At 40.0% G+C, this 12,810-nt stretch overlaps 1 protein-coding gene across 5 annotated transcripts in view; it reads right to left on the reverse strand.

Annotated features, from left to right (window-relative positions):
* Positions 1–12,810, reverse strand: part of LOC137881052 (A-type potassium channel modulatory protein KCNIP2) — an 86,122-nt gene that overhangs the window by 2,777 nt on the left and 70,535 nt on the right. For 3 of the 5 annotated variants that reach the window (XM_068722797.1, XM_068722788.1, XM_068722779.1), the window contains 5 exons: positions 1,711–1,835; positions 1,485–1,554; positions 1,018–1,088; positions 693–800; positions 39–143 (listed from right to left, as the gene is read on the reverse strand). In XM_068722797.1, the coding sequence (XP_068578898.1) occupies positions 39–143; positions 693–800; positions 1,018–1,088; positions 1,485–1,554; positions 1,711–1,835 (479 nt within the window). Of the gene's footprint in view, positions 1–38; positions 144–692; positions 801–1,017; positions 1,089–1,484; positions 1,555–1,710; positions 1,836–2,551; positions 2,651–6,477; positions 7,089–12,810 lie in introns of those variants that run through there. The other 2 variants (XM_068722761.1, XM_068722769.1) reach the window with 2 other exon arrangements.

Consider the following 12,810-nt stretch of genomic DNA (forward strand, 5'->3'; position numbering starts at 1 on the left):
ATAAATTGAGGGGTTAATACGAAGTAAAGACTGTTGACCTGGAAGAAGCTCTCCACGTGTTCTCTTGGAATGTCGTCCTGCATAGTGGGGTATGTGTACTTCCCCATCATGTCATAGATGGACTTCATGATGTCCAACATCTCCTGGAAAGTGAAAGACAAAAGAAAGAAATATTATAAAGGGTGTAGAAATTGTTGGACAATGTAAAAAAACACTTTGAGGCTGGGCTATGGCCAGTATTTTACAAGTATGAGTCGTAGAGCTTGTTCATTTATTTTGCCTTATTTGATTAAAAAATTACCAAAAACTATTTAGTATATTATACACCGTTGTTTAATTTTGTTGGTGAAATATAACATCAGTGACCATTTCCTTCTAGTCAAAAGAACTTGGTTATGTAATGGCCAGATATATACCCAGGGTACATTTGACATACTGGAGCACAGTTCTAACTTTCAAAATAAAAGTTGATGTATTCAACAGGTCATTATACTGGCAGACATTTCCACACCTGTTTTCCACCAAACTCAAAATGTACAAATAGTATTGTGGGGGATGTGGAGGCTCCCTATTACTGAGGACATGACCAACAGCACTGCTGAGAAACCATTACAGCAAGTCATTCAGAGAAAGCAAAGAACAGTGTAACATCTGTGTGTGTGTGTGTGTGTGTGTGTGTGTGTGTGTGTTACCTCTTTGGTGATGCAGCCATCTTTGTTCAGGTCATAGAGGTTAAACGCCCAGTTTAACCGGTCATTAATGGTCCCTCTCAAGATGATAGACAAGCCAAATACAAAGTCCTGAGATAGAAGGGGAACAATTACCTGTATTGTTTTGGCATTAAGTCTTAACACAGTAAATGCAGTCAAATCTTCATCACAGCACTAATCTCTGTGGGCATGTTTTTAGCGCGAGTACATGTGTACATGTGTGGATACAGTCATGGTGGCAGATTTAACCGGAGCACACATTTGCTTTTATCTCTAAAAATGAAGCTGATATAAGAATAGAGCTCACCTCGAAACTAACTGAGCCGTTCTTGTTAGTGTCGAAGGCTTCAAACAGGAAATGTGCATACATACTTGAATCTGCAAAGGTAGAGACTTACAGTAACCCGTGTGCCCTCGAAACATGAAGCAAAGTCTTTGAACAGCTTGGATTAGCAGCCAGCTAAATATAGCCAAGATATAAGAATCATTTCAGATACAACTGGAGGCAAGTGGTTAACATTTCATCAACCTAAATATCATGAAATGAAAAATTGCCTCCCCTCTTTGCAATGTATTGTTCAGCAAAGCAGATTTATAATGAGTTCATTATGTTAATTTAATTGTGATGACAAAAAGCTCCATGTGTACGTTTACAAAATGAATGCTGTTATCTGAAAACATATACATTTCTGAAGAAAGAAAGAATGGTGTAATCAAAGCATTATGGAGACAGTTTGGGCTCTTCCGGTTTAGCAGTAGAAGTTGACAACTCACCTCCCTGTGGAAAGAACTGGGAGTAAATGGTCTTAAAGTTCTCCTCATTCACCACACCACAGGGACACTCCTGGAACACAAATGTGAATTGAAAAAACTCATTAGTTACCACCTACCACAAAATATAAATCTCAACTCCCATAATAATGTAACTAGTACCAGACTTTTTATGTTTATTTTTTAATTTGCAGTCTGCCTTGTCACTCTCTTCTCCAGCCAGACCTACATTTTTGAAGCCCCTGTAGAGGACTTGCAGCTCCTTCTTGGTGAACTTAGTCTGCTCCTGCAGCTTGTCCATGCTTTCTGGGCGATGGCACACGGTAGATAACTCAAAGTCATCTTCCACGCTGTCTGTGTGAGGGAGAGACACACTGTTAGCTAGCATTTATCATCACTGCACCCACACCAACCTCCAGGGCAGCCATGACCAGGCCAACACATTTTTTATGAAGCCATCAAACTGATATTGAGCTCATCGTATAGTGTGACAAAATAACATTCTTTATTCACAACAATGTTAATCTTTTTATCATTATTATTTCACTCAATCAATACATGAGTAAATCCTGTTTTCGATACTTAGTTTTGAGGTTACTAAGTCAAGCATTTTCCACACATCTTTGTCCAAACAAAGCAAAACTTGGTCAGTAAAGCATCTATAAAAGGACTTCTTGAATTCCAAGTTTAGGAACACTGGAGAGAGGGATACCGAGAAAGTGAGAAGAGGCTTAACATGAATGAAAATGGTAAAGAAGAGGCATCTTAAAAGCTGTGGAGACACATCCATAACAACTATACCTCATTCCACCTGTTTCTCCAAAAAATACCTGTCAATAACTGTACACACACACACACACACACACACACACACACACACAAGTTCTATTGCCCAACGGAACAAAACACGTTGAGTGTGTTCCTGTGTGACTGTATGTTGTGTTCACTGAATGTTTCGCTGGCTAAGTGTACATAACTGCATCCGCACAAGCATCTGTATGAATCTTCTGAATTCACTAAAGAGTTGTTGGGAGAAAGTAGAAATGTATAGAGAGTGTAGGAGCACTTGCTTTCACTGATTGAGGGGGCAGCCTCGGGCTTGCAGCATGGCAGAAGCTTGAGGAATCGCTGCTTTATGGTTTTTTTGCTTTGGCTGGTGGAAGGATTACCTGTAATCACCAACCATAGTACAAGGGTTAAACACACACACACACGCAAGTCTGCAAATGAAATTCTGTTTTCACACACACATGCCTGTAAAAACCAATAACACACTCCATGCAACAGAAAGATGCAACAACAGACTGATTCATGCCGTTTAGTCAAATTGATAGTTGCCTGCTGACCTGGCTCAGTGATGGGAGACCATGAATACCACTTCAAACGGTAGATATTACACAGCAGCAGCACAGTGTGACCCCTAGAAACACACAGTTTCACTGATCAGACTGGCTCTCTTGTCACCATGCCACATTCAGCAAACTGTATGAAAAACCAGCGGAGACCATCAATCCAAAACACAAGTCAAACAGCAATAGTTTTAATTCACAATCGGCAATTGTGAATAGTAGAATACAATTTGCCAGACAGATGTATTTCAAAACCAACCAGAGCCCATCACGTCTACCACCAGTTCATCTCAAATCAAACCTCATGATGCCTATCTCGGCAAGTTTCACGGAGTGATAATGAAAATCAGATCGAGGAAGTAACACACATTCGCACACATGAACCCATGTACTTACTCTTGCTTAGTTTCCATGGTAACAGTCTCCTCACCCCTTTTAGCAGGACCCAAGCGGTCTGAGGGATGAAGGCCACGATGGGGTGAAAAACAATAGAACTACAGCACCTCTACTGACTATGATGTGATGTGTGTGATGCGTCACCCTGTTGTCTCTCTGCTTCATGGAGCCTCCTGACCTGTGGCTCGGCATCATTTGGAGCCAGAAGAGGCAGAGCACATTGCCCGATGGATACCAGATTAATACATCCAGCCACCTAGCACAGGCCCAGCCCTCAGCTGTCAGTGTGAGCTTGTATATATTCTTTTTTTTTATATGGACCCAACAGCTGCCCATGATACAGAAATTAATATCAAATACTTTGATTCATTTTTGTACTTTTTGACAGATGGTCAGAGTGAATCTTAATTAATCTATAAGGTAAAATGAACCTTTAATTACGTCTGATGGCAGAGTAACCACAATGTATTTCTGAGCAGTGGTGGATGTAGCATTTTAACGTTGTAACTGCTTGAGGTGAAGCTAATTGCTAATCTGGACTGGATGAAAAATACACTCGTAAACCAACGTGGATGAGAAGCGGCCAGAAAAATAGAAATTTGATCATTTACAATTTCATGACAACTGGGTAACTCCATCTGCTGAGGAAGATCATGTGGTATGATCGAAAGCTCCAGAACAGCTACTAAATGGACCATTGGGTGAGATTGTTTTATACTATTGTTGCTTTATTTGTTACTTGCTGCTACATAACAAAGTATCATATATGCATCATAATACATCATATTAAAATACATGTTGTGTTTTTTATTTATGTAAATATACAATGTAAGTACCAACTAGAGCTGACAAATAAATGCAGAGGAGTTCAATTTGCAATAATACCATTTGCAAGATACAGTGAAGGAAAGTAAAAAGTAGCAAACAAAAATGGAAACAGTAAAGTCAAACCTCAGAACTGTACCTACACACAATACTTTAATAAACTAAGTGCAACCAGTGGTATATCTACCAGGTATATCTAACGTTTGGAAAGTATTGTTTGATGATATCTTTAATAGTTGTGAAATACATTTTTAACCTTCACAAATGTGTTACAGATGCAGTTTGTCTCTCGATGTAGCAGACTAAATTAAATTTCTACCGATTGTTCTGAAGGCCTGGACAGAGAAAGGTAAGAAAGAAAAAAAAAGTAACTTCATGAATTCTCCTTCCTTTGCTCTGCATGGAACACTGAGCTTGAAATACTTGTAAGGACTAGGAAAGCTGAATCTACAGGAAACTGTCAAAGCTTAGATATGCTTGTTTTAGGACTGAGACACCGTTTCCTCTCTCCTTTTTTCACAGCTCTTTCTCCATCTCCTGTTTCTTTCTCTGTAGTTTTGTCCTTTGCTGCTGAAATCCTGCTTGTTGTGATGTCTTTGAGTAAATGTGCTCTGGCTGTCTTAGCCAAGTTTGTCTTGGAATAGAGATGTTTGATTTCAGAGGGATAAACCTGCACACAGTCATATCTCTTTAAAGTCCCCTATATATCATAAAGCATGCCCCAAAAACATCTCACTGCACATTATCTACTGAACGAAACTTATGTTTGTTTTTTTTCTATTTCACTGTTGTTTTAAAGCATACTATCAACTTAGAGTTTAAAAAGATGCAGTGCTTAATATGGAAGTTGTTCATATGAACAGAATGCTGGTTGGAAACTGTCCTTTGTTGAAAACAAGTAGGTTACTGCGCTCATTACACCATTGAAGTAATGTGATCAATTTGTTTCCCAGCCTTTGAAGTTAAAATTGTTTTTTGAGTGGCACTGACAATGAGACCAGAAATTAGTTCAGTTTGGCCTGAGTAGGGAAGAAAAAAACACAAAAGAACGATAGTGTATTCCTCGTCAGGCAGGAAAAAAAGCAACTTTCTGTGTTCCTCAGCATTAAGACATTCTTGCCCAGCGTGACCTGTAGTGACTGTGCAATTAGAGTTCAATAATTTCCCCCAGGGTACACTGACAAACCATCACAACTCTTCAGGAAATAAGAAAAACAGTTCTATTTTTAACTTGATGGCAACACATTTTTGGCAATATCCAGTAACTTTTGAAGAAGCTCTGTGTCTCATAAACTCAAGAGATCTGAGGATTTTCTCAAGGCACAGAGAAACTGTCAACTAAAGTGAAGGCGGCAAACATATTACAGTGAAACAGTATACTGCAGATCCAACATTGAACCTTTCAGCTATCTCTATGCCCCTCTGATGATGAGAGATGTGGAACTGCAATTTTAAAAACTGTGCAGTTTTCACAAATATTGGGATTAAATTAGAACTGATGGACAATCTGCTGGTTCGGTTGATTCTTTGTGTGTCTGCGGTTTCGAATGAGGCCTAGAACCTTTACCTAATGTCATTAATTTCCTCCCACTATTCCTGCATTGGACATCCAAACATTGGATCCTACAATTTCTATAATGCATTTTTTTGTTAGCATCTCACTGGAAAGATCTTATCATATTCCATGCCTAGTTTGATCCTGATGATATTTTCAGACTTAAAAAGCTCCTCCAGAGACACAGAAGTCAATAAACTGTAGAACTCTTTATGACGGGAAAAAATTTATAAAATAGGTGGAGCGCCCCTTTAAGCAAAAAAAACTAAATAAAAACATTGAAATAAACATTTTAGAAAGCACATCCTCATCACAGTAAAAGGAGCAAGTAAAGTTCATGTATGATCAAATAATTCGCAGACAGAAACCTTTAGTTGTAAGAAGTAATGTATTGAATAATACATTTCAGAGATGTTGTTTTCACAGTATGGATGGGCCTACATTAACATGTGTTCTGGACATGAATTTTTCAATGAAATGTATTTCATTTTTTCAAGTTTCGAATTTCTTTTGTGTCATAAATGAAGCATGATAATCTTGTTTTACCATTCTGCACTTATATGTGAGTTAGAGAGGTGTATACTATATGTACTTTAGTGTTTCAGTCTCAGACAAAGCCCACACATAGACACACACACACACACACACACACACACACACACACACACACACACAGGGGGGCATACATATATGACCAACATGACAGCTATTTAGTGAAGAAATTAGGCCACACAAATCTGTTACGTTTAATCCTAACAAACACACACACGTAGACACTCCCCTTTACAGCTGAGTGTGTTTCCTCCTAATGTCCCCTCACCAAATTCATCATTTTGATTTCTCTCTCGGCGCCTCTCTCTCGCTCGCTTACCGTTTCCCTTACCTGGCGTGGAAATGTCGATAAGCCCCAGAAAGTGCATCAGTTTGAGGGAGCTGCAGACCACCAGGAGGATACCCACAGTCTGCAGCCCCTCCACCTCCCACTTTTCTTTTAGGAACAGATACATCCTTTCCCCCTTCCTCTCTCTCCGTGACTGTCAACCAAAATCTTCCTCTTGCCCCGGGGCAACCACTTCCCCCCCCTCAGCTTCAACGAGGAATGCACTGTCTTTGTCTCTTCAGTATCTCCTCTCAGTCTCCCTCTATATGCCGATATTCCTCCATCCTAACTCCGCATGGCTCCCCGCCTGCGTTCTTCTCTGAGGGTAGATTGTTATTCTCTTCGCACCTTCATCGAGAACGGTAAGTGCGTGGCAGCAGGACTGTCGACTTGCTGCTCCACCCCCGCCACCTCCAAGGCTGTCAAAGGTTGTTTAAGTTCCAGGTGAAGTTCGGACAATTCACTGTGTGTCCTGGCAGGTTGTCGGCAATTGTTTTGTGACTCCCTCTCTCTCTCTCTCTCTCTCTCTCTCTGCTTTTCCAGCAAATGACTCTCAAACTCTCTCTACTCTGCCTGTCCTCCCTCTCCCTCTCTTTCTCGCCTTACCTCCGTCACTCTCCTCCTGCTGTGTCCCTCCCCATGTTTAATTGGGTCAGTGTGATGGGACTGAGTGAAGGGGAGGGCAGAGGAGGGAGAGGAGAAAAGGAAGGAGGGAAAAGGATGGAGGAGTACTATTTGTAGGTTAAGAGAGGAAACAGAGAGGGGGTGCATACAAGAAACAGATGAGAAGAATTAATCGAGAGAGGAGATACGAAGAGAGACGGGGAAAGGAGGGGCAAGGTGGAACGGAGGAAACAACAGCATCCAGGGGTATAGCAAGGGCTGAATCCAAAAATCAAAAGAATCAAAAAAGAGCTACCAAGGGGAAAATGCAGGAAGAAATTAGGAGAAGAAGCAGAGAAAGACTAACAGGAGGGAGGAGGGAGACTATGATGACAGAGAGGCGAAGCATCTGACCCAGCGGCTACTGTGGACAAACTCACAGATGTGGCAATCTCCCCTGAGTGTAGTCAACACACATGCACTCACATACACACTGTCTGGAGTTGAAATCTGGCTATAACATGTATTGCATATGCAACCCAGTACAGTGGGGAATATTTCAGTCGGGATGGGATATATTGATGTCACATCTGGCACACTAACATTTTACCACTGGCAGACAGAATCTCTGAAGAACTGGGGCAGAAAAAAAAGGATTTAAAAGAATGGAATCATGATGATGCATTCTTCCCAAATGGATTTAAAATACCTGACGGGGTCATGTGAGATTGATAAAAGGTGAAAAGGCCAGAATCAGTCATTGGTTAGGTTTAGGCACAAACATGACTTAGTGTAAGGGAAAGAGAATGGTATGTGTTCAAAGACAGTAACTACTTGGTTATAGTTGGGTTAGTTTAGGCTCGTGGTCATGCTTAAAAGAAACCAATGTTGACTGAGGAAATGGAAAGAAAACAATGGTCTCGTGAGTTGCAGTCTGCCGTTTTGATCTCCTCTGTCCGCGGACCTTATGGCTATATAAAACATCATACGACATCCTCCTTTTCTCCCAACGAACAGGTGTGAAAATTACCACAGGTGCTAAGGGACTTCACTCAAACATAAATATATGTTGTTTGGGGGCATTTGCTAAAATGCCTGATGCTTTTGTCCTTTTTGTCAAGACAGTCTCTGGAATTGGTGTTGGGGGAAGAAAAGTTAAATCAGTGCATGCCAAGAGAAGAAATGGCTAGACTTGAACAAAAGTGGAAAGTGATACCCTTTGGATTCAAAGTGCTCCATCACTTTCATCCTCTACTTCATGTTCAATAACACCCTGTTATCAAAACTGGAAGTGGATGTTCCACAGGAAACTGAGGGGAGACGGGGGAATATTTAGTCTCTATATATGTATGTGCATGATTGTGTCGGTCTGTGCTTGTGAGTAGGTTGGCTTAACACCAAAGAAACCAGGAGATGGAGGTTTACGGAGAGCTTGATCTATCTGCCGTCACATGTGATTAATGATTCTCAGTCAAAATGAGACCCAGAGCTACGGTATTGCTGCCGAGCCTCAAGGGGCCTTGTGAGACTGAAGAACACTACACTTAATCAGAGGCAGACTCTGCTCTTTGGTAAACAAAATGACAAACAAGCAATGGTTTTGAGTTCACGTTCAAAGTCGGAAACTGGGCTCATGAACCCTCAAAGAGTGCAACCATCAATCACTGTCTTTTAATGAGAGAGAGTCAACTGTGGCAGTTGATTGCTTCAAGTACAATAAGAGAGATCTAAAGGCGTCTAATGGCAATGAAGGATCACACATTATTACAAGAGGCTCTTTATGATCACATGAATTGAGATGATTAAAGAGAACATAATTGAGAAAAGCAGTCATTAAATGGGATTTACTAGTTATATAGAGTTATAGTATACATAAAGCATTACACTACAATACATTTGCATGCCTTTATGGGCATGGTGAATTAAATAGGCTACATGAATTCCTAAATACAGTGACATATTCAGGCCAGTAAATTCTCAAACAAAGTCTGCAGTCGGAGAGTCAAATCAAGGATGAAAGTGTGAGAGATTAAGGCTGGTCACGCCTATCTGCCATTATCACTTCCATAAAACACGAGGATATCTGTCATATACCGAGACAGAAACGTAAGATCAATATATTGCAAGTAAAGACTAAAAAATCTCCCCTTTAACTTTAACTCAGACATGACGGCTCTGTGATCCAGGAATATTGTAAGGAACTGATCTTTGAACTTGTTACTGTTGTTGGGGTTGTTTCTATTAATGGTACCATGAATTCTAGCTGACTTCACTGCTGCACAATTGTAGCCCTGCATGCATTGATTTGGTGATGTGCAGGTCAAAAGATGTCTAGACGTCTAGGTTACTATAAAATCACAGTGGAATAAATCTGGATCACAGAGAACCGTTGTTTCACAAACAGCATTTCAATGCCTGTATGTCATGTATTGTATCAAATCTTACGTGTATTTGAAAGCTGCTCCAAACTGAAATATAGCCATGCTTTTGAAAAAACAGTTATGTAATTGACACACTAGCTGCTCCGTGAGCCGAAAGTGATAGGCACAGCGGTGTTTTGAGCTAAAGCTAATATCTGCATGCCAATGTGCTCACAATGACAATGCTAATATGGTTATTTGTTGACCATTTTCACCCTATAGCTAGTTACCATGCTAACTTTTGCCAATTACACTTAACACAAAGTACAGGTGAGGCTGATGGGATTGGCAAATTTTGACCTTATGATAGCACCACATGAAAAGTTAAAGTGTCACCAAAGTGTTTACAATTCATCCTGAGGGGAACACGAAATTTCATCCTGAGACATTTCCCTCAAAGTCACACATGTCAACATTTCATGGCAATCTGTCCAGTAGCTAACGACCTGCAGACAAACTGGCAGACCGTCATTGCCAACCCTAGAGCATGGCTAAAAATCGAACAAATTCAGTGTCTACACACCTTTGAATTACTAATCAGTTCAACGCTAATCAGATATGAGTGGAGTAGCTGTGTCCAACTGAGCGAAAATGTTGCCCCATATGTTTTGAAAGTGAGTGTTGTGTTTGATATAATTAGCAAGCCAGTGGTGAGCGTACTAAGCGGCTTCCAGAAAAGTTCCTCAGGCATTTATTTTTTCCGCTTGACCTCCACTCATCACATCTAAATATCTGATTAGGGCAGTGAGGTTCCTCCAGGGTGGAAAATCATACAGGAGCTTAACCACAGGAGCGTATTTTTGACAAAACTGTTTACAGCCAATGTATATGAGGAAGCGACACCTGTAATCCATCCCAAGAGACATTTGATCTTTATATGTTGATGCAGGTGCACTTGCCTGAATGCTAATCTATGGTAGAAGCTGACAACCTCACACACACTTAGATTGTGATAAAAAGCTAGGTTAATTAGTAAGTTGATTAGTCGCCGTGTGGCATATTTTGCCTGAAGCCAGACATACAGAGTAATTGAAATACCTCCATATTTAGATGTCTACCTTGGCAATTATTACTCTCAAAACTGATTAAAATGTCTGAGAGTAAGAGGGTGTGTGTGTGTGTGTGTGTGTGTGTGTGTGTGTGAATGCGTGCAGGAGGAGGAGACACAGAGGAGGTCATTGACAAATGGTGCTCAAAATTGAGTGTGTTTCCAATTAGATAAGTGAAAGAAGAGAACCATTTGCATAGATCATTAGCTTTTAAGGATATTTTTAATACTGCGATGTGGGACAAAAACAGATTAATTCTTCTGAGACCAAGCTCTTTCAGCGCAAACTACAGAAAGCTGCTAATGAAGAGTTTTCTTTTGAAACAGTCAGGTGAGACGGATGGATCAGAGAGGTTTTCTCATTCGAGGAAATGAGACGTAATGGATTATTTCTAGGTAACGTGATATGAACAACATCAATTAGATGAATAGTAACATTTAGACATTTGGTTTTCAGGAATATACTATAGTCGTTCTATGTGTCTTGGTTGGATACAAGTTTATGTGACAGGTGATAGAGAGAAAACAAATGTGTGAAGCATTGCTATTTAGGATTTAAAACTATTTATGACCACAATTAAAGGTTTTTGTAGATTTTTCTTATAGAAAAAAAGCCAAGCATAACGATCCTAATGACATTCCAGTAAAAAAAAAAAAAAAAATATTGCTTAATTATTCTTTTACTAAAAATGTAAAATAATTCCAGTTAGAAATTATTAAACTATCTTTTTCTTTTTATCTCAGCAATTGGATTATATGCATTTATAAAAGTGAAAGTGGTTTTCAATATTTAACGTTACACAACACATGTTTTTTTTGCCAAATAAACACTGAGGCTGAAACAGAAGGCCAAAAACCTCTGACCTTCCCAAACACACATCGCAGCAATTAACTTTTATACCTGAAGAGGGCAGTGCGAGGTAAGACACTCTGTTAGCAACCCTATATTCAACCTGCTGTTCCTCTCTCTCTCTCTCTCTCTCTCTCTCTCTCTCTCTCTCTCTCTCTGCTATTGTCCTTCATTTAAATTCTGCTCCAGAGACCAGACAAACAGTAGGAGGGTAATGACTGATCGCAAGCCATTAACAATTTCCAACACGCTCACTAACACATCCACACAATACTGAAAGGTATAGTAACACTCATGTTTGCTATTATGACAATGTGTCGGATCAAAACTAGAGCAGACTGAACAGCATCACAGCTGTTATACTTTGAAGCTTCTTTTCTGGCACTCAGCTGCATTCATGCTTTTTTTTTATATTCATGCTGTGTTTTTGAGTGATCTAAAGCAGTCAATCTAAATTGGGTTTGCATCGCTCACAACAATGCTCTAAACTTATTTCCATCAAATCCTAAACACTCTGCTCTGCTCTTTCCTGCCAGGAGCCAAATCAGGTAAACATCCTGAACGGGTCGATACAACAGAAAACATAAAACTTTCAAGCAGCTAAAAGGGTTGAATCTCGTCTCTCTGAAGGTTTGGTTTCAGCTGTTGAAAGATTTTTGTTTCCGAAAAGACCACTGAAACAAATCTTCAAGGGAAATGACTGTCACAGCAACAGAGCAAACTAACCCCATTTCCAGCCAAACAAGACATTGTTATGTTGCAACAAAAAACAGTGGACTAAGAGTGACTAAGGACTGCTGGCAACAGCCAACAGGAAAGTTATCCAACACGTTTATTGGGATCCAGTCATGAATGAAGATGAAATTGGCAGTTAAATCAATTGCAGACTGACAGCAGTCTGTGCCCTTCCCAGGTTGTTGTAAAACAGGGTGAATAATAGCCACTGTCTGCCCAATATAAATGTTTTATCCTGGTGAATCCTGCTGCAAGGCGTATGCACCCTTGTTAGCACATAGTATGTGTGTGAGATAGTTAGCCAGTCCAGGAATCAGACTCTCTCCAGTTCCCAGTGACTGTCAAGCGTGAGTGAGTGGGAACTTTAGTATGAGAGGAAGTTGGGAAGTTAAGTTATTATTTCAAATTAATGGCAAGATTCATTTAAAAAACCTTCCTAACTTACAAACACTTAATACAAGTGCAATGGTTTGCTTGTGAACTGATGATTAAAAACCTTAGAGCATCTTAATTATAGTGCCTTTGTATGAAGAGTAGAGTTCAATGTGGGAACAGTGGATAAACAATACAGCAACCAGGATCTCCCTGAGCAAATACAAAACAAGGATAAACACCCAACCTTGCAAGTGCAAACAAACATTGCATTTAAAGCAAAAGGGGGAAAAGAC

The sequence above is a fragment of the Cebidichthys violaceus genome, unplaced genomic scaffold, assembly GCF_023349555.1.
Source record: "Cebidichthys violaceus isolate CVI_PGR_0920_01 unplaced genomic scaffold, fCebVio1.0.p SCAF_10, whole genome shotgun sequence".
NCBI lineage: Eukaryota > Metazoa > Chordata > Actinopteri > Perciformes > Stichaeidae > Cebidichthys > Cebidichthys violaceus.